Here is a 26,385-nt window from a genome sequence, read left to right as displayed (position 1 = left end):
CAAGTGGAGCCAGGGATAAATTCTTTCTCCTTTTCTCACTTCGTCTTAGAGATTGTTCATGACTGACATTTGTATAGCTTCTTAGAGCTCTGATCTGTGGACTGAACAGTCATGCTCAGCAGCTCAATATACTTCTCCATATTAGATCTCCTTCTTTCTCAGCTTCATTCCCCTTGTACTTCATTCCTCCCTGAGATTGTGCTCCCTGATAAAATAGTAGCACATCCATTCCTTCAACAGATATTGTAAGGTACGTACTATGAGCCAGACACTCCCTAAGACACTGCAAGTACTGAGATATTTACATTAAATGACTTACCTGGCATCAGACATTTTCCCAGAAGCCACATCATTTAATTACCTTTGTAGGAGGCCAAGAAATCCTGGCCACATGGTGTAGAGCTGGATTTGCCCAAATGGGTTGGGACCCAGAGTGGCTAGAAACAAATGTCATCTCACAAAAGAACACAATGAGAGGCAGAGGAGGGATGCCAGGGACAGGGCATTAAGAGCAAGATAAAGCAGCTGATCTGGGAAGATGCACATCAGAGAAGAGACAAGAAGTCATGAGTCAAGGAGGTCAGGGGCCTCCAGACAAAAGATTTTTTTAAAGCTTTTAAATAAATTATTCAATAACTCCTTTAGCAAACTTACTGATTGGGGTGGTACTTCAGAAAACTCACAGTTAATAGAGAAAAACAAAGAATCAACAATCAAAACGTGAAATAATGAGTGCTTTATAAAAGTACACATGGGTTCTTGGGTCGAAGATCAGCAACGACATTTTTTCCTCTAGAGCTGCTCTGTCTAGCTGCTCTGAACTTCCTGTGATGATGAAAATAAGTTCTATTCTGCAATGTCCAACACAGCAGCCACTAGCCAGCCACAAGTGGCTCTTGGGCACTGGAAATGTGGTTAGTGTGACTGAGGAACTGAATTTTCAATTATAGTTAATTTTAAGTAATTTAAATCTGAATAGTCATATGTGGTTAGTGGCTGCTGGTTGGGACAGCACCGTTCTAGAGGACGACATCCTAGCTGAGTGGCCGGGAATGAGGAGGCATTATCCAGGCCACGAGGAGGGTGAGGATCAAGTACAGAGTGGGGAGTGTTCCAGTCAGAGGGAACAGCAGTGAAAGGCAAGGGGATCTGTGTGTCTGCTTATTAGGCTTGTGATAGAGCAAGTGACAAAAAGGGAGTCTAGAAAGGTATACGGAGGTTGTTTGTGGCATGCCTTGTCACATTGACTAAGTCACCATTTACTGAGGGTGCGCTAAGCTCCGGGCATGTTGCTGTGTGCATTACATATTCATCTCATCCTCTATAGCCCTGGAGCTGGGGTAATGCACCCCATGTTGTTGGTGAGGAGACAGAGGCACAGAGTTGCTTTAACATAACCAGTGCAACACAGCTTCTAAGTGGCAGAGCAGGATTTAAAGAAGGGTCTGACTCCACAGCCAATCTTCTTTCCACTTTATCTTTACCCCATTATGCGTGCCATGTGGATAGTTTGGGCGTTTGGGCGGTCATTATAGGTAAGACTGTTCTGCATTGGCATTTTTCCAAGCAGGCATGATGTAAAAACAAGGAGACAAAGGAATTGAGAGGACTGGGCAGAAGGATGAAGGGTGGCCCATAGCGCCCAGGCTGGAAGGAGAAGGAAGTAAATATAAGAGAGGCCAATGAATGGAGATAGTGGGGTAATTAAGAGAACTGAAGGCGAGGACATTGTGGTCAGAGGGGATAATTGCTGGTTTGTGGGCTTTCAGCCAGAGGACTACATGAGTATTCTCTGCCCTGGAGCTGAGGGTGTTAATTGGTGGGGAAAGCCTTTGGCAAAGTTCCCAACCGGCACTTAGACAACATCTTTTTCTTCCAACAGGCAGAGGCCCAGGCTCCTCCTCTGTGTGAGTTTCAGAATTTTTATTTTTTTAATCTCTATTTTGGTGCCTTATTTTTCCTTAGTGACATAGAAATAAATAGCATTGACTTTTAAAAATGTTTGTAACTCTCAGCACACTAAGCGACATGGAGTTGGGGAGGAGGTGGCGGGGATGTAAAGAAGGGGGCATATGCCCTCACCCGCGACTCTTGAGGACACAGATCCTCTCTGCCCGATGTATGAAGAGGTCACGTGCCTTAGGGGAGATGGAAGTGAATGTGAGGTTAAATGTATTTTCAATTTGAAATCAAAATTTATGTAGACATGAGTCTTAATATATCATAAAAATCATTTGGGGAAATATTGAAAAATGTCCTGAACTCTTACTAAGGAAACTGATTTGCACATGATGATAGAAACATTTTTTATGAAAATGGAAAATGTAGCTTAGTTTCATTGGCATTATCTATTTTAGTTAGAATAGCTCCTATCTCTAGATTTTTCTCTTAAAATGACTCCTTCAGTAATTCAGTTAGACTCCTAAACTAATAGACTGTTTGCCATTTCTCTCAGTATTACTTAGTTTTCTTTTTCAGAAATACACACACACACACACACACACACACACACACACACACACTAAGTGGCCAGATTATTATGATCTCTGAATGCATAATAATCTGGCCACTCAGTGTGTGTGTGTGTGTGTGTGTGTGTGTATAAAATCTAGCCACTCAGTGTGTGTGTATTTAACTTGTACTGGGACTAGAGTAAGTATTATATGTGAGAGCATATACCAGGGGAAATAAGGTCGTAAATGTATCCTCTGGCCCTGGCCCATGTGGCTCAGTGGGTTGGAGCATCGTCGGGTCCTCCAGAAGGTCGGTGATTTGATTCCTGGTCAGGGCACACACCCAGGGTTCGGAGCCCTGGGACCTCACTGCCGTCCTCTGTGCCTGGAGGACTCTGTTACTCTTCCAGGGCAGAGAGCAGCTGTCACCTCCTGAAGCCTTTCCTGGGAAAGTCTCTCCTCCTGAGCAGAGTTGTTGGCATCATCCTACTCCCTGCTCCCCTTGGCTCGGGACCTGCAGCTACTGGAGCCCTTGTTTTATATTTAGTTCTTACAGAGCTTGCCTCTCTTTCCAAAGCCCAGATTTGAGCACTTTAAGGGCATGAATTATGTCAGATTCACTTTTGAAATCCCCCAGATTATCTGAAACTTATAGGTACACAATGAATATCAATATATATATAAAATCCCCCAACACCCTGATCAGGGGCGAGGCCAGCCACCAACCACCCGTGGCCCCTCCCACCGGTCAGCCAGACCCCACCCGTGCACGAATTCATGCACCAGGCCTCTAGTTTTAAATAAAATGTTTGAAACCAGTGCTACAAAGAAGTCGATCTAAGTGCACTTAGACACCGCTCTAATGTTGCAAGATTAAAGCTTCTGGGTACAAATGAGTGCTCTCCCATTAAGCTCTGTCATTTTAGAAGTGCCCAGGCCTGGCCGCCCCCTCAGGCCTCACTGCCTCTGTGCCACTAGTGTGAGCTTTCTTCTCAATTGTGTAGCCTTGCTCTCCGGTGAGAATTTTCAGCAGAGATTATTGTCATTTGCTTCCGCTCTGGAGCAAAATAAATTCAGAAATGTATACAGATGACTTGTCTCCACTTAAAACCTTGCTCACAATTAAAACCAAAAGTACGTCTTTCAAATATGACTGACTATTGCTTCCTGCTTCTTGCTTGTCTACCTGAGAGCTTAGCACAATCTGAGAAGTCTGTACATACGAGCCAATTTCTTGAACTAGTTAAATGTATGAGAAAAAACTGAAAATATAAATATCATGTTCTTGTAATCAACTTGGATGAGAAATCAGAAGTTAATACTGTGCTGCTACTCAGTATAGTAGTATCTTTCTAGAAGGATACTTAGCCTTCCAAAAATATACATAGCTTTTTTTTTTTTTTTCTACAGGGCTTGTGAGAGGAGTTGGGGAGGCCTGAAGTTAATGTTTTGTACTCTAGCAACTGCCTAGAACAGTGGTCTCCAACTGGTGGTCTGTGAGGTCCGAGAGGTTGGCGACCGCTGGTTTAAGGAAACCTTTGGAGCAGTGGTCGCCAACTGGTGTTCCACGGACCACTGGTGGTCTGTGAGGTCCGAAAGGTTGGCGACCATTGGCCTAGAACACTCTTATTTTACATATTAAAGGAAACAAAAACCTAAACTTTGAAAACCTTCCTCATACAGACTTGGTGGACACATTTAAGATGCTGCCCTTGGCCCAGTGAAGAATGGGAAGAGTAACCCCATTGTTCACTGACTTAATCCTGCACCTGCTGGCCTGGGAAGGAATGGACCTTTAACCATTTCTCCCTGCCCATGCCTGAGCAACTCCCACACTCCTAATTCCCCATGAAAGCCATGTGTAGTCATTCTTTTCAGCTCCAGGAATGTCTCCCACATCCCTTGGTCTTAAACTTTATACCAGGTAGTCTCCCTTGGGATGCTTTCTGCTATCTCTTACCTGGACTGTGTTCTTTATCCAGCCCTTTCACTTCCAGACTCTGTTGGGCGCTCTGCCAGGCTTTTGAATTGCTTTCTCCACAAGAGGTTTTCTTATGTTTTGCCCAAGTTGGCTTCACTGGACACAGAGATCCAGCAGGTGGTGCCCAGACCCAGGAACCACTGCTGAGCCTCAGCAGAGAGCCCCAAACCCACTCTTCTCTGAGAAAGCACTGGGCGCTGACTAGTCTTACCTGCTCACATCATGCTGCCCTTGGTTAAGACAGTAACATGTGGCTGATACTCATTTTTCCATTCTTGCCTTGCCTATGTTCATCAGATCCAATAACCAGCAGCCTCACAGAATCTGGTGCCTAATTCTCTGTTTTTCAATTCTGGCCTTAGTGTTTTGCTTCTGCTGTGGCATCTCAATGGCTGCACTATTTACTAATGGCTGCTTTATTTGGCTCCACTTGCATTTTAGCAGATGCGGCTCTCATCATTCAGAGTAGAACTGGAAGAGACCTTGCAGGCTCTAACAGAGGTGCTCCTACACAAACATTTTCCTTGAAATCTTTGATTCCTTTCATAGGCTAAAAAAGTTTTCCGTAAGTATTTTTCTCCTCAGTTTCTTTGTGAATTAAAATTTCCGAATCCCCAGAAAGGGATGATGATAACAATACTAATAATGTAACTTTGAGCATTTCTTGCATCTATAACTTTTCTTTCATTGCTTTCTCTTCATCCTCCTCTATCACTTTTCCTTCTTGCTTCCCAGCTCTTTCCAGAAAGGCGCAAATATTTGTCTTTAGGAAATAAATGATCAGCTTACCCATAAAAAATTTTTCCCATGAAAACTCAGTTGAAGAAACACAAGGAGGCAGTAATTCTGGGTTTAATGTTCCTATCGACCTACTTTGACAAAAACCTCTGAGGGGCTTTTCTGTCCTGATTCTTCCAGAGAGCTGGACACTTGGTCCAAGAATATGTCCTTCCTGTTGGTATTCCTAACTGGCTCTTTGAGATGCCATTTCTTTCACACCAAAGCCCTGGAATATATTCTTTCCATGGGGTCCATTTAAGTAGGAGTAGAAATAGAACAAGATCTTCTCATAGGAAAAAGTGGTTCCTGAGAAGTCAGTGTCTATTAGCTCACACAGCAGACTACTCTAAAGCTTTGACTGTCAGGCTGATTAAATCTCACATTGCAGGGAACATTGTTTTTAACGTGCATACTTTTGTATTCTTAGCTTTCATAGAGAATATGGACTCCTGAGGAACTAATATTTAACTTCCTGGAAACCAAATTATATTCTAGATGCTCAAGAGGAGGATGTTCTTTGGAGTAACTCTGATAAATTATTTTGGAAGCAAATGATCACTTACTGATTTTTTTGGATGTTCACATGGCCTGTGTAAAGAAAATTAAATGCACCTGGGGCTAAATAGTATTTCATGCATTACACCCCCGTTTGGATGGTAAATCCTTTGTAGTACAAAATGCCTATCAGCAAGTGACTCAGATGTGTTCTTTATATAAAATAGCTTCTAGGTGGAATGAAAGCTTTTCAGCTATTTAATGTATGATAATATAACTTCCCTAGCACTGATAACAAGTGGAAAACACAATTCTCCATGCCATGTCAGTCTCCATTTCTCATTTTCATGGTCCTGTTGTGATTATACAGAGCCTGGATAACTTAGCAAAATATATTTTGAAATGTTACCGTGAAGATTATAGTAATTTATGACATGGAAGGAATGATGTCCCTTAGATTTGATAAATCTGGGCCTTCTGCTTCCTCACTCCTGCACCCAGGCCCATGTTTGGGGGAAGCCAACTTAGGAAAGAGTGATTCAGAAATGCAGTTGGGAGGTAGGCAAAGGAGGTGGCTGCAGCCAACCAACACCCACACAGCCTTGCTCGCCACCATCACCCCTCTTCCTGATCCCTGAGATGAGGCATAAGACAGCATGAGGTATGAACTGTCCTGTGCTGAGCACTGAGACCTCTGGCTTCATTTCTCACTACAGCGTAGGCTCATTCTCTTGCAGGTTCTCTCTTTCCCCCAAACTCCCTCCAGCCCTACAGGGGAGGAGCACACATTGACATTTTGACCCAAGCCCTACATCTCCACCCTGAATGGCTTGTAACAGTTTGTAAGTCCTGGTTTCTTATATTTGAAATGTGACAAAATTTTTTTAATAACTAGCCTACTATTAAATGGCACCATTTTGCCATGTGTTGTTTACTTGACAGGTGAATGAGGGATAGCCCCTTTAATATACTAATATCCCATATGCCCACTTTTGCTGACGGTTTTAACATCTTTTCACTGATAATTGTGGAAATCTCAATTTTAGGAAGATAGAGCCAATGATTCAACAAATGTTTCCAAATATACTACTATCAAGACCCCTAGTCAGAATGAAATTTCTATTTCTCAGACTTCACCTTTAGAGCAGTCCCCTACCTTTCATTTTTAAAGATTAGAACATTTTTGTTTTATAATTGGAAGGAAACCAACTGGGAAGCAGGCCTTGTGATGAAAAAAATAGACCAGTTTCTAGCTTAATTTTTGCTTTTATGCATTAGAAATAAATTGCTGTAATGCCTAAGACTCTCAATTAGGCATTATCCACAGTTATTTTAGTGTGAGCAAATTCATTAGACATCAGTGGTAACTAACTGTCTTCTATTTTTTCTGAGTATAAGTTTTGTGTAAGAAATGTAACTTTTCTGTGCCTTTTGGCTGCACCAATAGATATATAAGGAAGTATATCTAGGAAAAAGCAAAATGATACATCGTTTTAGAGGGAAAACCTATACCACCATACTATTTATTTAGAATTCCTGTGGTTCCAATCCTGCTCTTATAAGGAGATTTATGTATTTGAATCATTAAGGATTCTCTTAAATGGGCATAGTAGGGTCTTTCTGTTCACAAGAAACAGCCGATCTCCATTTATCTTAATTAATTGTTTCACATGTCTGTGCTATATAACAAATCACCACCATAATTAGTGGCTTAAGACAACAATAATTTATTATTTATCATCATTCTGAGGGCTTGTTAACCCTCAGATGGCTAATGTCTGGCTCTTCTGCTCTCAGGTGATTTTTCTGTTGCATGTGTATTAACAAGCCTTCAGTTGGGAGCTCAGTTGGGACCAGAAAGTCGAAAACAGTCATTCATGTGCCAGGGTCTCTTTCCATTAGTCTCTTGTCATTTAGTAGTCTGCTCAGACTTCCCAGAGGGAACCTTACCAGAGGATAAGCCCCAGTGTGCAAGTGTTCAGCGCACCTCTGCTTGCATAGTTCTTGCTAACATCCCATTGATTAAAGTATGTCACATGGCCAAGCCCAGAGTTATGTGAGAGGGGACTCCCCATGGGTATGGATGCTGGGAGGAGTGCTTCCTGTGGGCCACCGATGTAGCAGCTTACCCACCATGTTAATGAAGGCTTGTTTTAGAATTCACAGATAGAAGAAAGACAGGAAGACATTTCCATCACAACCACTATTCTGGCAAACTTCATAAAGAATTGGAACATCATGTTAGAGTTTTAGAGGCCTGGTTGCCATAGTGCAACAGGAGCAGACACTTGTTATCACCTGTCTGGCATTCCACTGATGCCGTGTCATTCAGTGACTCTTTGTCTCTATTTCTGCTGATCTTGTTGCTGTCTACTGGCTTCATTCTGCTCTTGCTTATGTCATATCCTCTGCTTACACATGGTTTCTCATGCTGTCTTGCCTCTGGGTGATCTTTGACCTTTATTCCTGCTGTAAACTATTGACTTACTTTCTCTTTCAGCCTCATATTCACCCTCCCCATGAGAAAGGAATGTCTTACCACTTCATCAGTCATTCTTCAGCCATCCACAACAGCCAAGTCATCTCACAGGCTCTATGTGGCTGCTGCCTTTGGTCAGGACTCCCCCCACCATCCCCTAATTCTTCTAGCCTTGGTCAGGATGGTGGGGTCAATGACAAAAGTCAGACTGTGAACATGGCTTACCTTCAGAATGGAATAGTCTTCTCTCCATTCTGTTTAGCTAATTGTAATTGAATTTGAAGGTAGGAGTGAGCAAGGCTTCTTTTGAGAAACACTATTATCTTTCTCTCTTATTCCACCCTTCCTTCCTTTTCTAATCAGCTCTCTCATTCCTGAGGCTGATGCTGACAACTGTCATCAGATAACTGGCTGGACACGTGTAGAACAGGTGCCAACCTTGGTCAGGGTCACTATTAGTCTTACACATAAGGACTTTCATTAAGCATTCTTTACCCCTTTGTCTTAGATCTCTTAATTATATCACTGTCTACTATTTCCTTTCTTATAGTTTCTGTGCTTAATAAAGGAGGTGTGGCAAAGCCAGTATCAAAATAATTTTGTGTGGCAGATAATTAGATTCCATTGGAAGACATTGGTATTTTTGATTGTTTAACACCAGTCAAAAAAGGCTTTAAAATTTTTTTCTAAATCCAAGAGGTCCTTAAAACATGGTTATATATATTTTTATACTTCTTTATGCATCAAATATCTCTAGAAGGATTTACAAAACTTGGTAATAGTAACACTCACAAGGGGAGAAACTTGGTTTCTGGCTTGCTTGCTTTGAATTATATGGTCTTTTGCACCTTATGAATGTTGCATTATGTACATATATTGCCTACTTTTAAGTTAACTTTTAAAGTGTGTCTTACCTACATTGTCCTGACTTGTGGTTCCTTTAAAAGTCCAGGGCCAGCAGGTGATACCATCCCAGCTGGCACCATTCTCATAGACTCCAGCGTGAAGAGGCCCCTGAAGTTGTGCTGTTGGCAACACTGTGAAGATTTGTTGATATTCAGAAACCATTCATGCTTTTTTTATTTTTAAACACCGGTGCCTAAACTCGGTCATTCTGTTTGCAAGTAACTAAATGTAAAATAAGAGGATATGAGAGGGAGGGAAATGCTAGGGGCTTCTCAGGGTGTGACCATGTGAGATAACGGAAAACTCCAGAACTTTTCAGAACTGGGGCCCTAGGTCTGGAGCTCCTCATCCTGTGAGTCCTTAGGCATATGACTTTACCACCTTGCATCTTGGGTTCTGTATCAGGAAATTGGAGCATGTAATAGAATTTGCCTTTGGGGATTATTGACAAGAGGTGGTAAATTAAAGCAGGGAGCAGACTCAGTGTGACTCCTGGCACATGGAAGGTTTTCGGTGAATAGTAGCCGTCCACTGTGATTGGTTTCTTCTCCTCATCTATTAAATGCATATAATACCTGCTTTCCTATTTTCTGGAGCTTTTCTGAATAGCAAATAAGTTATACTGCTCCGAGGAGTGGAGATTTGAGCTATTTTTAAGTTGTAGTCCATTATCTGTTATTTGGGTAAAAATAAAAGATCTGTTAATTGTTCACCTTTCCTTCAATGCTATTCCAGGTTCTAGCTACCAGATTCTTTGTGGGAACTCTACTATGGGACATCACTTTGGGCTAGGAGGAAATTAGAAACTTGTTCCTTGGTACTTCATAAAGTTTGCCTTGACAATCTCTGTAGTCACATCTCAAACTACTGTTTTCTGGGGTGCACTCATCGTAGTTGTTGCATAGATTTAAGGGTGACTTGGTTGATGTGTTAATTATGTGAAGTCATTGTCCATTCTCTCTAACCTTCCTTCCATAGTCTCAGACTCAAAATCTGTGATTGAAAAGCATAGGTATGGGCTAGAAATAGGCATTGATGTGCTTATTCTTTGTGGTAAACACACAACAAAATATAAAAAGTAACCATCCTCTGGTTCACTGCTGAAAAACGCCTTTCACAGCCAAGATAATGTCCCACGCAGTTAGCTATCCAGTCAGTGAGGCCAGCCACTGACGAGTCAGGAGAGCAATAATTAGTGCCAAGGAACAGCCAGTCACAAGTTTATTGGCTCAGAGAGTGGGCCATCTTACGTTGTGCAGTCAGCATTAAACCACCCATGCTGGGATGCTCAAAAGTACAGATTAGAATGCAATGGTAAGTAATGCTTGGCCTCTCAGTTTTTTAATTAAACTAATTTTATCTTTCACTTGAAAGAAAAATATTTTATTTTCTTTCTAATGACAAGACTTTTTAAGTAAACAACACAAGAGCTGTTTCTTGGGCTTAATAACAGCTTTAGGTTTTTAAAAATATATATGTACCGTAAATAATGCAGGGGAATATTTGCTCTATGACTTAATATGAATTTTGGGCTAAAAGAAGCAAGGGAACCTTGAATTGCATTTCTGTTCTAATGATGAAAAGTTTACTGAAGAAGGGAGGTAAAGAGGTTCTGGAGTTAAGGTGTGAAAAGTTGCTTTGAATGGCATTAAATTAAATATTAAAAGGCTGTATTGTTTATCATTAGTCTGGTTCATTTTACAATATATGTGGTTTCAAATATCAGGGTGATTTATATTCCAAAGATGAACCTATCATTTGTTTCATTCCAGCATGTTTTAAAATGTCTGTGGCAAATATTTTTTTCCAAATTACAAGCTATATTGTGCTCACATACTCTTTAGCCTTGACTACACATGACTTGCTATTTTATATTGGGGTTTTATTTATTTGAATGTCATTGCATGAACAATTTAGTTTTCGTTCATGGTTCTCATGTACGAGAGAATTACCATCATTTTTCAAGGTAAACTATAAGGCAGATGGGCTCCTGGCAGGGCAGGGCGTTGACATCAATATTGAGTGCAGAAACAGTGGTGTTTCTTTGTGAGATGTGCAGCGCACATTACTCTTACAGAGAGTAAGCGTAATTTCTTGTAGCTGTATTTGATTTTCACTTTGACTGAGTGCTGGGGACTTAATGCTGTCCTTGGGCATTGGGTTTTTCGCCTATGACAGCATACGTAGGAGGAGTGAGTGAATTTCCAGGGGCAGGCTTCAGAGGATGGGCTGGGCCATTGCTTTGTCCTCCTCAAACAGAACCTATCCTGGACACAATTTTGTGGCTACTGGTGCAGTTAACTTACAACTTCTTGGAAGAGGGACCACATTTTCAATGATCATAGTTCATGCCTCTCTCATTGTGAGGATTTACCCATGTCTCTTTAAGTAAGTGCTTTCTCAATTTTTCTTAATGTTTTTCTTTATGCAACACTGATTTAAAATGCGATATTTTATTCCATATATATACTCTTAAAAGGTAAAGCAGGTTGAATGATACTTTCTTTTATTTGAAGTTGTCTACTGGTTTTCTCAATTTTGAAGGATGACTAGTTAAGGCATCCAGGAAAAATAAATAATAAATGAAGAACTTAGAACAGAAAGTGTATGTGGTTGCTTAAGATCTTATGAGCATTATAACGTATTAGTACACCTTTGAGAAAGTGTTTCATTTCTCCAGCACCTATTCAGAGAGTGAGGCACTTAAGATGAATAAACTCAATTACTTTGACACAAAAATCAGGCAGGTGTGCCATTTGTTTTCTCAGTGATTCTGTGGTTATCTCTGAATATGTGTAGAATGTATATCAACTTGTTTTAGTGCCATTTATGCTAGGTATTTTTATTTTCCCTGAAGCTTATGAGCAAATGCAAAATTAGCAATGTAATAGAAGATCCTGATAGACGTAAGTAAATTTGGCTAATTGATGTAGATATGCTTTGCACACACAGAAAGACAGTCTGGTTTGTATTTGGGTTAGAAATGGTTGTGTGAGCTGCTATACCTGCCTCTCAATGCTTAATGGGCCTGATGGTTTATATATTATATTATGGAAAGCCAATATCCTATTTCTTAAGTGAAACTACACAATATGGATGTTTCATTCACAAAATATTTATATATGTATAATATCTATATTTAGCACAATAAATTATTTTATTTATTTATTTAGCAAGAAGTGTCCAATTACAATAGTAATTAGATTCATATCAGAACTCAGTTGCTAGCAAAACATGTCTGTATTCTGTGTTTGTGCTCATGTTCTCCTGTGGACAGTAAACATTTAATGTGCAAGGCACACTAGGTTACATGAAGGGAGAGGGATACAAAGATGGGAGAGGCCTGAAGGAGTATGGTAGAGAGCATGAATACAAAAAATAAATCTATTTGATTCTCTATCTATCTATCTAACGTGATGATTAAAATAAGGAATTTTAGGAATTTTTTTTTTTGGGGGGGGGGAATGACTTCCTAGTTTTAGTGATCACCAATGTTTCAATTTTAACTGATCTATACAGAAATAAGTTGGACTTTGATAAGGAAATATGGTGGAATGGGCATTCCAGGGAGAAGGAATAGAATAGATAAGGCAAAAAGGTGGGAAAATTCAAGGTATTGACCTAAGAAAGAAAAACAGAAACAGACCATCAAACAAACAAAACAAAAAAGTTATGTGGAAATAGGAACAGATAAGGTTGGTAGGATAAAATGTAGCCAAATTATTGAGGTTTTTTTTAACTACCTGTTTAAGGATATATTGAACTCTATTTGGTAGATCCCATATGGCTACTCCCAATATTTAACCACAGAAGACCCTGTAGGAAGAATGAACAGTGCTCAGGAGGGTGGCTTCAGTGAGGAAGGCCTGGAACGCAGAGCCCAAGCATATCTGCTGCCCTAGTCTAAGTAAAGATGGGAAGGCCTGAATTGTCAGTAGTTCAGCTGGTAAGTCAGTGTGGGGTCTGAAGCAAATTCGCAGCAATGCCCTGGGGTTTCCCAGAAATAATCTCTAGAATGGAGAAGCCTCCCCTCTAACGTCACACTGTCTAACTGACTTACAAGTCAAGTTTGTGTGAAGGCATGGCAGGCTCTGATGGGAATGCAGATATTTAAAATGGAAATGAATTGACCAAAAAAATGGGAAGCACAGAGACATGGAACAGACTGACATATCTCAACGTGGGGTTGGGGGGACCAGAAGAGATAAACCAAGGAGCTTACTATATATTTATATGCATGGCCCATGGACACGGGCAATAGGGTAGTGAAGACCTGGGGGGTGGGTAGGGGCTGGGAGGAGGGAGGTAAAGGGGGGCGGGAATGGGGGATAGCTGTAATACTATCAACAATAAAAAAATATATATTTTAAAAAAATAAAAAATAAGTAAAAAATAAAATGGAAAAATCATAAAGATGGCAGAGTAGACAGATTTTTGCTTAGCATCACTACCAATATTTCTGACCTGATTTCAGCTGGTTTATAAATAAATGATTATTCTAGTCCCGGGAGTTAAATATTTAAAAATTAGCTCGCTTTTAGAGTTCATGTATAATCCAGGACTGATTTTCTTTGCTGCCGGTTTCCGCTCTTCATTTCCTTCTTTTTAATACACTATAATTTTTATTCTGTACTTTTTCAGTTTCCTGCATGAAAATTATTTAGACATTGCGCACAAATCTTTTGTGAAAGAAGAAAAGGAAATCCAGCTTGTGGGTCTCAGCAGGAGTTAAGCTAATGCAGCTGAAAATAATGCCGAAAAAGAAGCGCTTATCTGCAGGCAGAGTGCCCCTGATTCTCTTCCTGTGCCAGATGATTAGTGCACTGGACGTGCCTCTTGATTGTAAGTATTAACGTTTTAAAGCTGTTAGGCCCGGGAGTCAAAACCTCCCCAGCATTTACCGTTACTCTGAACTGTGTGAATGGAGAAGGTGTCTGTGTGATACTGAAAAGCTAATCAAAATTAATTTGGCTTTTACCTTCAGCACCTGGTGTTTATAAAGAATCGCACCAGAGAAATGGCCATTGAAACGATCGGACACATTGCACCCTCCCTATCATTATCTTTCTGCGCCCCCAGGTGCCTTTTGTGTACCAGGGGACAGGGCTGGCCTGAGAAGGAGTGAATTGTGGGGTGCCCTGATCCTCCCAACAGGGGACTCTTTAGAGAAGGAGTCCTGCAAGAAAACTACATGAATGACTTTAAAATGATCGTGGAGACCTCCCCACTTTCACCCTCCCTACTTCTCCACCCTCTCATATACTGAGTGCTCTGGAAAAGATGGGGGTAGGCTCTCGGCCAACCCCACATCACTTCCTCATCCCTACACTATGCATAATTCATTTCTCTTCAGACAAGACAAAATTCACCTTTGATTGTTGAATCTTAAATATTAATTTAGATATAGGAAGTGCATCTTATCTTAAGCCTTCTTTGTTTAAAAAGCATAAAGATCAAGATGTAATTTTTCTTTTTATATATATTTTATTGATTTCAGAGAGGAAGGGAGAGGGAGAGAGAGAGAGAGAGAGAGAGAGAGACATCAATGATGACAGAGAAACATCATCGGCTGCCTCCTGCACGCCCCCTACTGGGGATCAAGCCCGAAACTGCAGCATGTGCCCTGACCAGGAATTGAACCATGACCTCCTGGTTCATAGGTTGCCGCTCAAACACTGAGCCACACTGCCAGGCGCAAGATGTAAATTTTGAAAATACAATAAGTCATCTGCAAAAACACTGTTTAATATAGAGCAAGAACAGCTACTGTATTAGCCTACTCTTTTCCTAGTAGTTAAGTATATGCTGGACTCTCCCTGGTCTGGGTGGCCTATTTATGAAAAAAAAAATGAAGATAACGCTTGGTTTCAACTGGTCACTTTTCCTGCACTGAAAAGCAGAATTTCAAATCTGGACAATTACTAAACTTCAGAATTGATTTATTCTTTATCCCCAATCTGCATAACTTCTTTAAATCCATTAGCTTCCTGAATAGAACATCTGTTTGGCAAGCTTTCCAAGGTGCAAGGAAGATAGTACTTTCCTGGGGCTGTTTGATTGTTGGGATGTCATTTTTTGCCAAAGAGGTTGCAACTGCCAGTGGAAAGACACTAAGAAGAGATGTGGTTTGCCCCACACTTTGTTGAATTCCTTTGCTGTGCCTCTATAGTCTAAAGTACAAAAATGCAATATTTTGCTTATTTTCAAAACATATTCTTTCAATGACCTTAATTTCAATTAAAAAAAAAAAAGGATCACTTACATTCACTGGAGTTGGAATGCTTAAGTAAGCATTTGCCCTAAGAGGTATGTAGGAGAGAGATAAAAGCACTGGAGAGAAATGTTTTATTCTCCCTTAATCTGACTGCTCAATCGAACAATCAGGAGGAAATAATCACCTACGGCTAACTCCATTATTGCTGCTGATGGAGAAGAGGCATAACCATGATGAAAAGAAAGTCACGGACAAGCAGGGCCTCCTGCATTAACCTTTGCAAGAACTAGTGCCAGGCAACCCTGCAGAATCATTTGAATTGCATATTCATGTAATTTCTTCCCTGCCCCTATTCCTTACATCCCTTCTACATGAGACGCTCCTTGTTGTGGCTACTGACAATCCCTGGGTGATTGAGGAATTCTGAAGGCAGAAATATGCTAACAATCTGAAAAGTTTATTACGGATATGGGTATTAACCATAGAAATATAAAAACCTAAAATCAGTGTTGGATTTGATTTGGATGGAACATTGTCATTGCAGCCATGTTCCCATTGTTAAGTGTTATTATCATGTGCATAGTGATGTCTGGGATAATGGGATCAGACACTACATAGTGTGTGACAACTCAGATTAATTGTAGATTTCAGCTGTTTTCCAAATTGAACATAATTACTTGTCTAGTACTACATGGATGGAATGGAAATAGCCATTCTTATTCCTGGAAGAATTATTTTTTTTTTGTTCTTCCATGTGTTATATGGGATAACTGCTACAAGAATAAACAAACCCATGAATGGGAGTTTCTTTCTCCTACCACTTCACAACTTCAAGCTTTGCTATACTAGTTTTTTTAGGTCAAATCATATCAAGATGCCCCTTTTATCTTCAGGGTTCTAACGTTCTTATTACTAACATCTGGTTTTCTTTAATCCTGTTTGCCCACTCACCTGCTGATATTGATGGGGAAAAAGCAAAACTTCTTGACGACTGTAAGTGTCTTTTGGCAATTACTAGGCAATGCGAAAATTTGGCCATGTTTTTGTTTTTGAATGAATAGTGTGAATTAAATGCACAATTTTATGTTTTGTGACTAACGTGTTTTTAAGCATGTGAATTTATTGTGGCTAAACGTTAAAAATACCAAGAAGCAAGTTTAATATATTCCCTGCACGAATTCTGAAGACTCAGGTATTACTATTTTTCATTTACCAATACTATGTTCTACTAACGTCTGTGCTTATTTTGACTTCTGATGTAACTCAATGAGAAAATTCACTAAATTTAAAGAGTATGACTAACTGGTTCTAAATGCTATTAAATGTTTGCAGGAATACAGACGTGTCTTTTGGTACCTTTTAGAAATTGGATGCATGCAGACGCTTCCTCCAATTGGCATCTATATACCCTCTTATCCTTCTTCAGCTTGTGGACTGTGTAGTCAGGTGTTTTCAGGTGCCATTGGTATAATGGCCTGGAGAATCTGAATATTGTTTTGAAGTGTGCAAAAGGCAATAAACAGCCCTCCCTCACAGCGTTTCCAAGTGGCCTGCTCTAAGCAAAAACTTCTGCTGCCCCTCGGCATCAGTTGAACAGCATCTATCATCTACCTAAAATAAAAGAGTTTTCAGGCAAATGAAAAATCCTTTGATGTTGGATTAACCAGGAAAATCATGTGAAACCACCTTTTTTCCATATTACTTCAAAGCATTTGTTAGTAGCTAGGTGATCTAAGCACTGTTCATATAGGTAGGTCTCGACGGTTAACACCTGGCAGTTAGGAGTGACATCTTAGCCAGTTCTATTGCAAACACATGACTAGAAGTTCTGAGTCTGAAACTACCAGTCTTCCACCTCTGTCCCTTGCAGAAAAGCACGAGTAATTGGGCTGAGTCACTCCTAAGAATTCCCTCACCTACCACCTATGTCCACCGTTCCCTGGATGTGAAATTCCAGGTTTCTTTCCATCATCCCAAACTCTATACTCCCAGAGCATCCAGGATCACTCAAAGGTGAAGCTGGTCCAAATAAAAATGATTGTGATAATAATGTAAACACAGCGAACATTACTGAACCATTACAGTATTGGCATGTACTAATAATTTTACACAGATTGTTTTATTTAGTCCTCTAGTGACTCTAGGAGTTAGATACTACTTTCAAACCCCATTTTCTCTCTAAGGAAAGTAGGTCTTACAGAAGTTAAAAAAAAATTTGCTTGAGGTCTCAAAACTGGTAAGAAAGAAACAGACTAGTTCTTAGCCACCAGACCACGCTGCTAGCCAACATCGGGAACCGACAGGGCTGGAAGAATGAGGTTTCTGTGCCGTGGTGGAAGCTGGGAAGAGCAGCTGGCTTTTCAGGAGGCCAAGGAGGGGGACAGATCTTGCTAAAGGGAGGGGAAATTGACACTGTCCAGTATCCTGCATTTAATAGGTGCACAATAAAAAATGACAGTGATAGGTTCATCTTTTGACCTGTTTTTAGGTGTCATTTGGATATTTAGTAAAAGATGACTGGTGGGCAGCCTTTTACTGGGAGGTAGCACAAGGCTAGAGACCAAGCAAGAGAAGAGACCCATATTTGCAGGTTTATAAGACATTGGATGTGGAAATGGTAAATTTAGCCCTGGCCACAGTAAAGAAAGACAAGAGCAGAGCACAGTTATTAAGCTTAGGGAAACACTTGGTTGGCAGTGGAAGAGATTTCCCAGAGGAAGCACAGAACATGGGCAAAGGAAAGGGTAGATCTAGAATATGAAAAACTTCAATGATTGAGATAACTCTGTTCCGGAGGGGGGCACTATATATTATAAAATGTTCAGTAGCACCCCTGGCCTCTGCAATAATAGATGCCAGTACCACCCCTAGTCTCAGAGGTGACAACCAAAATCATCTCTAGATATGGCCAGCGGTGGGGGCAAACTGCCCTGGTTTAGGAACTCTGGTCTATATGAATGGCTCTCCCTGGAGGTGTGCAAGTCAGTTGTTTCTACCAGGAGAGTTTGGCTCTTTTCTCTGCTGTGTGCCTTCCTAGTCAAGCCTAGTTGCTGCCTAAGCAAAAAAATAAGCTGAAATCGATCATTTCTCTAGTCCTCCCCTGTTCTAACACTCCTGATTCTGATTTCACAAAAAGAACATGGTAATTTTAGAGTGAATTGAGTGTTAGATGTCCAGAAACTAGCTTTCTTCAGAGTAAATTGTTCTGGGTCAATAACCGTTTCACCCTCTGATTTGATAATAAATAATCACATAACACTTTGAAGAGTGGAATGAAAATATTATCTCCTGTAACAGAGAACTTCCCAAATCTATTTATCTTCCAAATAAGACTTTTACCTTTGTTCTTACTAGCCACCTACATCCTGGTTCTAATAAAACATGTCCAGTCACTAACTTAACCATCTTTTAAACATTAAGTTCTCAAATTTATTTGTTCCCAACATACAAGGTGGGGCAAAAGTAGGTCTACAGTTGTTTATATGGAATATAATACAATAGTTAATAAATAATAATACAAGAATAAACTTTGTGTTTCGCATACAAACACAAAGTTTATTCTTCGCATACAAACACAAAGTTTATTCTTGTCTTATTATTTATTAACTACTGTATTATATTCCATATAAAATTCATGCATGGGGCGGGGGGGTGTTGGTGTCCCTCAGCCCAGCCTGAACTCTCTCCAATCTGGGACTCCTCGAGGGATTGGGCCTAAACGGGCAGTCAGACATCCCTCTCACAATCCAGGACTGCTGGCTCCCAACTGCTCGCCTTCCTGCCTGCCTTATTGCCCCTAACCGCTTCTGCCTGCCAGCCTGATCACCCCCTAACCACTCCCCTGCCAGCCTGATCGATGCTTAACTGCTCACCTGCTGGCCTGATTGCCCTTACTGCCCTCCCCTGAAGGCCTGGTCACCCCTAACTGCCCTGCCCTGCTCTGGTCGCCCCAACTATCCTCCCCTGCAGGCCTGGTTGCCCCCAACTGCTCTCCCCTGCTGGCCCGGTCACCCCTAACTTCCCTCCCTTGCCATCCCTGTTGCCACTAACTGCCCTCCCCTGCTGGCCCAGTTGCCCCTAACTGCCCTCCCTTGCAGGCCTGGTCCCTCCCAACTATCCTCCCCTGTTGGCCTGATCACCCACAACTGCCCTCCCCTGCTGGCCTGATCGCCCACAACTGCCCTCCCCTGCTGGCCATCTTGTGGTGGCCATCTTGTGTCCACATGGGGGTGGACATATTGTGTGTTGGAGTGACGGTCAATTTGCTTATTACCTCTTTATTTTATATAGGATTGTATTATATTCCATATAAACAACTGTAGACCTACTTTTGCCCCACTCTGTATGTTAACATATGTTAGCTCACTAATGAATATAAGTCAATTACTCTTTCCTAAGAAATGCAAATTTGCGACATCACTTAAATTTCATTGAAAGGCCTGTTTGAACCAACGGAATCAGAGCAATTTCTCATTGTTACATCAGAAAAGAAATGGTCCTAATATTAAACTTGTATTGGTAATTATTTTTCTAATCTTTTAGTGGGGGAAAATGGGCTTTGTGAGTATATATGGGTTACCAAAGGAAGTTATTCCTTGACTTCAAAGTTTTAGGAGACTGCTGGTTAGAATCAACTGGGGCATGTGCTGCCACCATAGACATTACTAAAAGCATTTGGAGCATATTTAGTCTGGGGTAAGTGATGTGATATAAAAAAAAATGATGGCTGTTATGATATTAAATGATTTATTTCTTTACATTGTTCTTCTTTCTACAATTAAGTGGTACAACCTCCAACCATCACTCAACAGTCTCCAAAAGATTACATTATTGACCCTCGAGAGAATATTGTAATCCAATGTGAGGCCAAAGGGAAACCTCCTCCCAGGTGGGTGTGCTTTCCGCTTTGTCATAGTACTAAAAGTAAGCACTGATATTAACACTGAGCTTGATTTCAGGTCCTGCACATCTTTCAAGTATCATTTGTAGGTTCACTGTTTTGTCTCTCTACTTACAGTCTGTTCCTTTTTGAAAACCCAGATAGCATTTCTGTATTCATGCCCTTCTGTAAGATGCTCAAAAATAGCGGGGAGATGTGGAAAGAGCATTCTAGTGGCTCTAAAAGCCTTATGACATAGGCAAGTCCCTCTTCTCTGGGCCTCAGTATCTTTATTTGTAAAATAAAGAACTTGAATTTGATGATTTCTCAGATCCTTCCTATCTCTAGAGAGGTCTATAAAATAGCCTTAAGTAGGTTTACTAACTTGGCTGGGTTCAGTAACTCAGGATTTTCCAAATGGGTCTTGCAGTGAGCACTGCATGGCATTTTAGAGTTGGGAGAGATGCTAGAGATTATCTGGCCCAATGAATATATTTTATAGATGGGAAACTGATGCCTAGTAATTCTAGATAACTTACCCACGATACAACGGTTAATTAGTAGATGATTGCTAACTTGTCCAGTAATATATAGGAGCTTGGGAGAGTTAGGTTATTATTATGAAAATGTAATGTGGAATATTAAGTAATAAAAAATGAAAATTTCTAAATTTTTTCTTTAACAAAAAATATCCTTTAATTATATACCATAAAATTTACCCATTGTAAGTGTTTGCTTATTTTTAACCAATTGGCTGTTTTGCAACAATCACCACTCAGTTCTAGAACTTTTCCATTGTCCCCAAAGTTCCCTTATGCTCTTTTGCAGTAAATCTCCCCGCTACCCTGAGCCTCAGGCACTAATCTAATTTCTGTCTCAGATTTCATCTAAATTGAATATGACATGTACTCTTATGTACATTTGGCATCTTTCAGTTGGCATAATGTTTGGCTATTATGAATGATACTGCAATGAATATTCTGTGCAAGTCTTTGTGTAGACATTTGTTTTATTTCTCTTAGGTAGATACTTCAGAGTGGAATTGCTGGGTTGTATAAGTATATATATAACTTTTTAAGAAAGTACCAAACCATTTTCCAAAGTGGCTCTCCCATTCTACTTCCCCATCAGCAATGTATAAATGTTTCTATTTCTCCCCATCCTCTCCAACACTTGTTATTGTCTGTCTTGATTTTAGCTATTCTAGTGAGTGTGAAAAGATGTTAATTTGCATTTCTCTAATGAGTAATGACATGAAACACCTTTTCATATGCTTATTAAATACTTCTATATCTTTTCTTGCTGAAATATCTATTTAAATAATTTGCTCATTTATTAATCGAGTTATTTATCTTCTAATTATTGAGTTGTGAGAGTTCTTTATATATTCTAGATACAAGTGCTGTATTAGATACATGATTTGCAATTTTTAAAAAACCTATTTTTTATTTATTTTATATTTTCATCACCATTTATCCCCCTGTGCCATCTTCCACCTCCCACCGCCACAATCACCACACTGTTGTCTATGTCCAAGAGTTTTCTTTCTTTTTATTATTTGCTCAATTCCTTCACCACCACCTCTGAACCTTCCCCTCACCAGAGCTGTCTGCCTGCTCTCTATCTATGAGTCTGTTTCTATTTTGCTTGTTAGTTCAGTTTGTTCATTAAATTCCACATGAGTGAAATCATATGGTATTTGTCTTTCTCTAACTGGCTTCTTTCACTTAGCATAATGTTTTCCAAGTCAATCCATGTTGTCACAAAGGGTAAAATTTTCTTCCATTTTACAGCTGAGAAGTATTCCATTGAGTCAATGTAACAAGCTGTTTTATCCGATCATTACTGATGGACACTTGGGCTGCTTCCAAATCTTGGCTATTGTAAATAGCATTGCAGTGAACATAGGGGTGCACATATTCTTTTGAATTAGTGTTTCTGGGTTGTTGTTTGTTTTCTTTTTTAGATAAATTCCAGGAAATCAAATTACTAAATCAAAGGCAGTTCCATTTTTAATTTTTTGAGGTAACTCCATACTGCTTTCCACAATGGCTTTACCAATCTGCATCCCCACCAACAGTGCACAAGGGTTCAGTTTTCTCTACCTCACCAACACTTGTCATTTGTTGATTTGTTGATGGTAGCCATTCTGACAGGTGTGAGGTGATACTTCATTGTCGTTTTAATTTGCATCTCTCTGATGATCAATGACTTTGAACATCTTTTCATATGTCTATTGGCCATCTGTATGTCCTCTTTAGAGAAGTGTCTATTCGGGTCCTTTGCCCATTTTTTAATTGGATTGTTTGATGTTGAGTTGTATGAGTTCTTTATAAATTTTGGATATTAACCTCTTATCAGATATATCAGCAAATATGTTCTCCCATTCAGTGGATTGTCTTTTAATTTTGTTGATGATTTCCTTTTGCTGTATAAAAAATGTTTAAGTTTGATGTAGTCCCATTTATTTATTTTATTTATTTTGTTTCCCTTGCCTGAGGAGATATATAAAGAAAAAAATAATAATACAAGGAATGTCTGAGATTTTACTGTCTATGTTTTCTTCTAAAATTTTTATGGTTTCTAGTCTAACATTTAAGTCTTTTATCCATTTTGAGTTTATTCTTATGTATGGTGTAAGAAGCTCCACAGGGTGGTATGAGAGTGTTTCCAATTGGTGGAGCTATTGCTTCCCCCTAGGCTGATGCTGCATGGATGGGAATGTTTTGTCTGAGAAAGATGGCTTCTGCAGTATAGGGGAATGACTCAGCACAGGGATCCTGGTGGCTGACCTCTCAGCTCTCTTCCCAGTGCCACCAACCCCAGACTCTCCTCACACAGCTCTAGTCCACTCTGCCCTCCCTCCACTTGATCCCAGGGTGAGTGACTACAAATGAAATTTTGTGCATCAGCCCTTTAAGAGGGTGCCTGCATTTCTAGCCATCTCTCCCTGGGGACAGAAACCTCCTGCTTTTCCCAGCCAGATATTATGTAGGCTTCTTTCTGAGTTCTGGCGCTCTTGCCTGGAGAGTCTGCCTTGGGGTTTAGACCCCACACTTCTCAGGGGGGACCCTTCCATAGCTGAGATATCCTTCTAGAACTTCAGCTGCTGCCTGTGAGTGCCCTGCCATCCCTCTTGTACCTCTGTACCTCCTGCCAGTCTCAATGTGTCCTCCTCTGTAAGTCCTTGGTTATAAGACTTTTCTCCAGCTAGTCTTCAGTTGGTTATTCAAGGGTGATTTTTCTATACTTTAGTTGTAACTCCAGTTTTGTGCTGCGTCCAACACGGGTAGGTTCGGTGAGCCTGAGGAGGGGCGGTGAAGGATTAAAGAAGACAGACAAGAGAATACAGCTGGGGCTCGGTGGAACGCTGCTTCTCTGATGGAGAGACAGTGCCATGGCCTGCAAGCCAAGTCTTTATTTTATAGTCAGAGCACACAAAGCAAAACAAGGGTAGTGGTCAACATGTTTACAATGTTCTTGTGAGTTTTACCTTGTTTTGACAGCACGTGCTACACCTCCCACAGCCCATTAGCTACCTAGGAAGGAACTAGGGAGGACTATAAGGTCAAGCTTAATTATGCTAGGAGAGCTCTGCCCTCCAAGCTGGGACTTGTTTGTGGGCCCAGCCACAGGTCAGTCTGAGGCTTAACCCTATAGCCACTCCCTATACAGTTTGGTCCTGGGAGGAGGTGAGTATAGCTTCCATCTAATCTGCCACCGTCTTGAATCTCAAATATTTTATTTCTGAATTTGTCTATTGCTGGCCTTACCAAACTAGCACAGACTAGCACCTGAGGAAAAAAAAATAATGTATACTAAATACTGAAGTTTATAAAAATCTTTTATCAAAGGCTTGCTTCAAAACAATATAGTCCAACATATTAGAAACACTCTAACACTCGGGCCCTAACATGATATAATTTGATGGGGTTCTTCTTTAGTTTTACATGTACGTTATCTCAGCACTATTGATATTATGGACAGATAATTTTTTGTTGTGGGAATGGGGGCAGTCCTGTGCATTGTAGGGTATTTAGCAGCATCTCTAACCTGTACTTAGTATATGCCAATGGCACCCACCACACTGCCTCCACCATAGCAGTTGTCACAACTATTACTACAAGGAGAGCAGTCAGAAGGGAAATCCAAGTGGTCCTGGAGAAGAGTGACGTTTAGAGATGTATCCCTTTGTCTGAGCATGGCCCTTGTGACTAGCGATAAAGTACTTAATTACACGAGTACTGTGAGTTTTATATAAGAAAATCTTTTACATAAATGAAACTGGAAAAGAAGAATTTCAGTTGATAATTTGAAATACTGCCTATGGAATTTATAAAATTATCTCTAGAATTAAAAGTCCTCAAAATACATTATATATAGATTTACCACTTTCCATAACCAACATTTAAAATGCCACTGAACTTGCATTTCTTCCCATCCTACACTTTGCACTTTGGCAGTTTGAAACTTGTCTGATTACTTGTGAAGGCCTTCCTTGTCACATTTCAGCCCAGAGCAAATTGCTGTAGATAGGTCAACTCCATGAACAAGGGAGTTTACAATAAAAATGCTAATGAAGCTCTAAGATAGTGTGCCTAGGAGGCCTCCTTTCTATATTTCCTTGAAAACTGACAGGCAATTTGTGTGCATGATTTCTTTATTGAGTCAGATTTTGGATAGTCCTAATAAAGACATGTACCTTAAAATATGTGGCCAGCACTCTTTTGTAAGTCATGATTCAATGAAACATTTTAGGTGTGAAGTCTATTGCTCTTTTACGGAATATCAAAATCTAATAATTATTTCTGAAAACATATAAACTACTAGGAATTTGTTAAAGAGTAAGTAATCCAGTTTTTATGTCTTGGGCAGCTTCTCCTGGACCCGAAATGGGACTCATTTTGACATAGATAAAGACCCTCTCGTCACCATGAAGGCTGGCTCAGGAACCCTCATAATTAACATTATGAGCGAAGGGAAAGCGGAGACCTATGAAGGAGTCTATCAGTGTACAGCCAGGAACGAACGTGGAGCTGCAATTTCTAATAACATTGTTGTTCGTCCATCCAGTAAGTGGGACTTGTCCACCAACAGGTGGATCTTTTTAAAGCATGGCTCTGAGACTCAGCATCTGTTACGTCATCCAAATACTATTACGAGTAGATAACAGCATTGATTCCAATAATCTGACTTTGTTTTGCATAAAAATTATTGCCCCTTTCCACTTTACCCTAAGTTCCTCAGCCTAATTCTTTGTCAGTCCAGTATGTCTTTTATACAAGTCCAGAATAAAACACCAGGGGTAAGAAAAGTGTTTCTTTCCCGAATTGATCTAATTATTGATTTCTTATGTATTTTATGTATGAACAAACTTCTTACAGCCAGGTGGAATAAATTCAGTAAGAAATGAGTAATGAGGTGTAAGTATTATTTATTTAAAACATTCTTGTTTCAAAATTCAGGTAGAAATAGAGGGGCCTCACTACCTTGCTATTACGTGGTTGTTTTGCAGTGTTCTGTACCCAAATCCTCTCAACAGCTCAAGAGCATAGATTTCAAGAAAAATGACCATTGGCAGTTCTAGTCATTTTAAAAGCTTTTTTTAATTACATGTGCAATGTATGTTCATTATATAAAAAATTAATTCTGCCCTGGCCGGTTTGGCTCAGTGGCTGGAGCGTCGGCCTGCGGACTGAAGGGTCCCGGGTTCGATTCCGGTCAAGGGCACGTGCCCAGGTTTCGGGCTCGATCCCCAGTGGGGGGCCTGCAGGAGGCAGCCGATCGGTGATTCTCTCTCATCATTGATGTTTCTCTCTCCCTCTCCCTTCCTCTCTGAAATCAATAAAAATATATTTTTAAAAAATTAAAAAATTAATTCCAAATAAATTTAAAAGTTACACATGCATTCTTCCATTCAAGAAAATAATTACTGCTTTTTTTTCTAGATATGTTTGTATGTGTTTAAAATGAGCTCATTCTGAAGTACTATTTTATAACCTTTTCTGACTTAACTACGATAAGTATATTCTCACACCAGTTTTATCAATAAGAATACTTACATAATATATAATACTGTATGATATTAAAAGGTGTAAGTGTATAGTTATGTTATTTGTTTTACAAGTCTTTGGCCATTTAAGTGTTTTTCCATTCTTTTGTGAAGAACATGCTTGTAATGAAATTATTAGGTATCTT

General features: G+C 40.0%; 1 protein-coding gene across 32 annotated transcripts in view; it reads left to right on the top strand.

Moving 5' to 3' along the window:
* Positions 1 to 13,830: 13,830 nt before the first annotated feature.
* Positions 13,831 to 26,385, top strand: part of NRCAM (neuronal cell adhesion molecule) — a gene marked incomplete at both ends in the record, with an annotated part of 70,109 nt that continues 57,554 nt past the window's right edge. For 23 of the 32 annotated variants that reach the window (XM_079786717.1, XM_079786713.1, XM_079786710.1 and 20 more), the window contains 4 exons: positions 13,831 to 13,936; positions 16,284 to 16,301; positions 20,091 to 20,196; positions 25,063 to 25,259. In XM_079786717.1, the coding sequence (XP_079642843.1) occupies positions 13,831 to 13,936; positions 16,284 to 16,301; positions 20,091 to 20,196; positions 25,063 to 25,259 (427 nt within the window). The remainder of the gene's footprint in view (positions 13,937 to 16,283; positions 16,302 to 20,090; positions 20,197 to 25,062; positions 25,260 to 26,385) is intronic. The other 9 variants (XM_079786712.1, XM_079786708.1, XM_079786718.1 and 6 more) reach the window with 1 other exon arrangement.

Source organism: Cnephaeus nilssonii (genome assembly GCF_951640355.1).
Source record: "Cnephaeus nilssonii genome assembly, chromosome: 12".
Taxonomy (NCBI): Eukaryota; Metazoa; Chordata; class Mammalia; order Chiroptera; family Vespertilionidae; genus Cnephaeus; species Cnephaeus nilssonii.
Note: the sequence above shows the minus strand (reverse complement) of the source record. Positions and strands in the feature narration are given on the sequence as shown.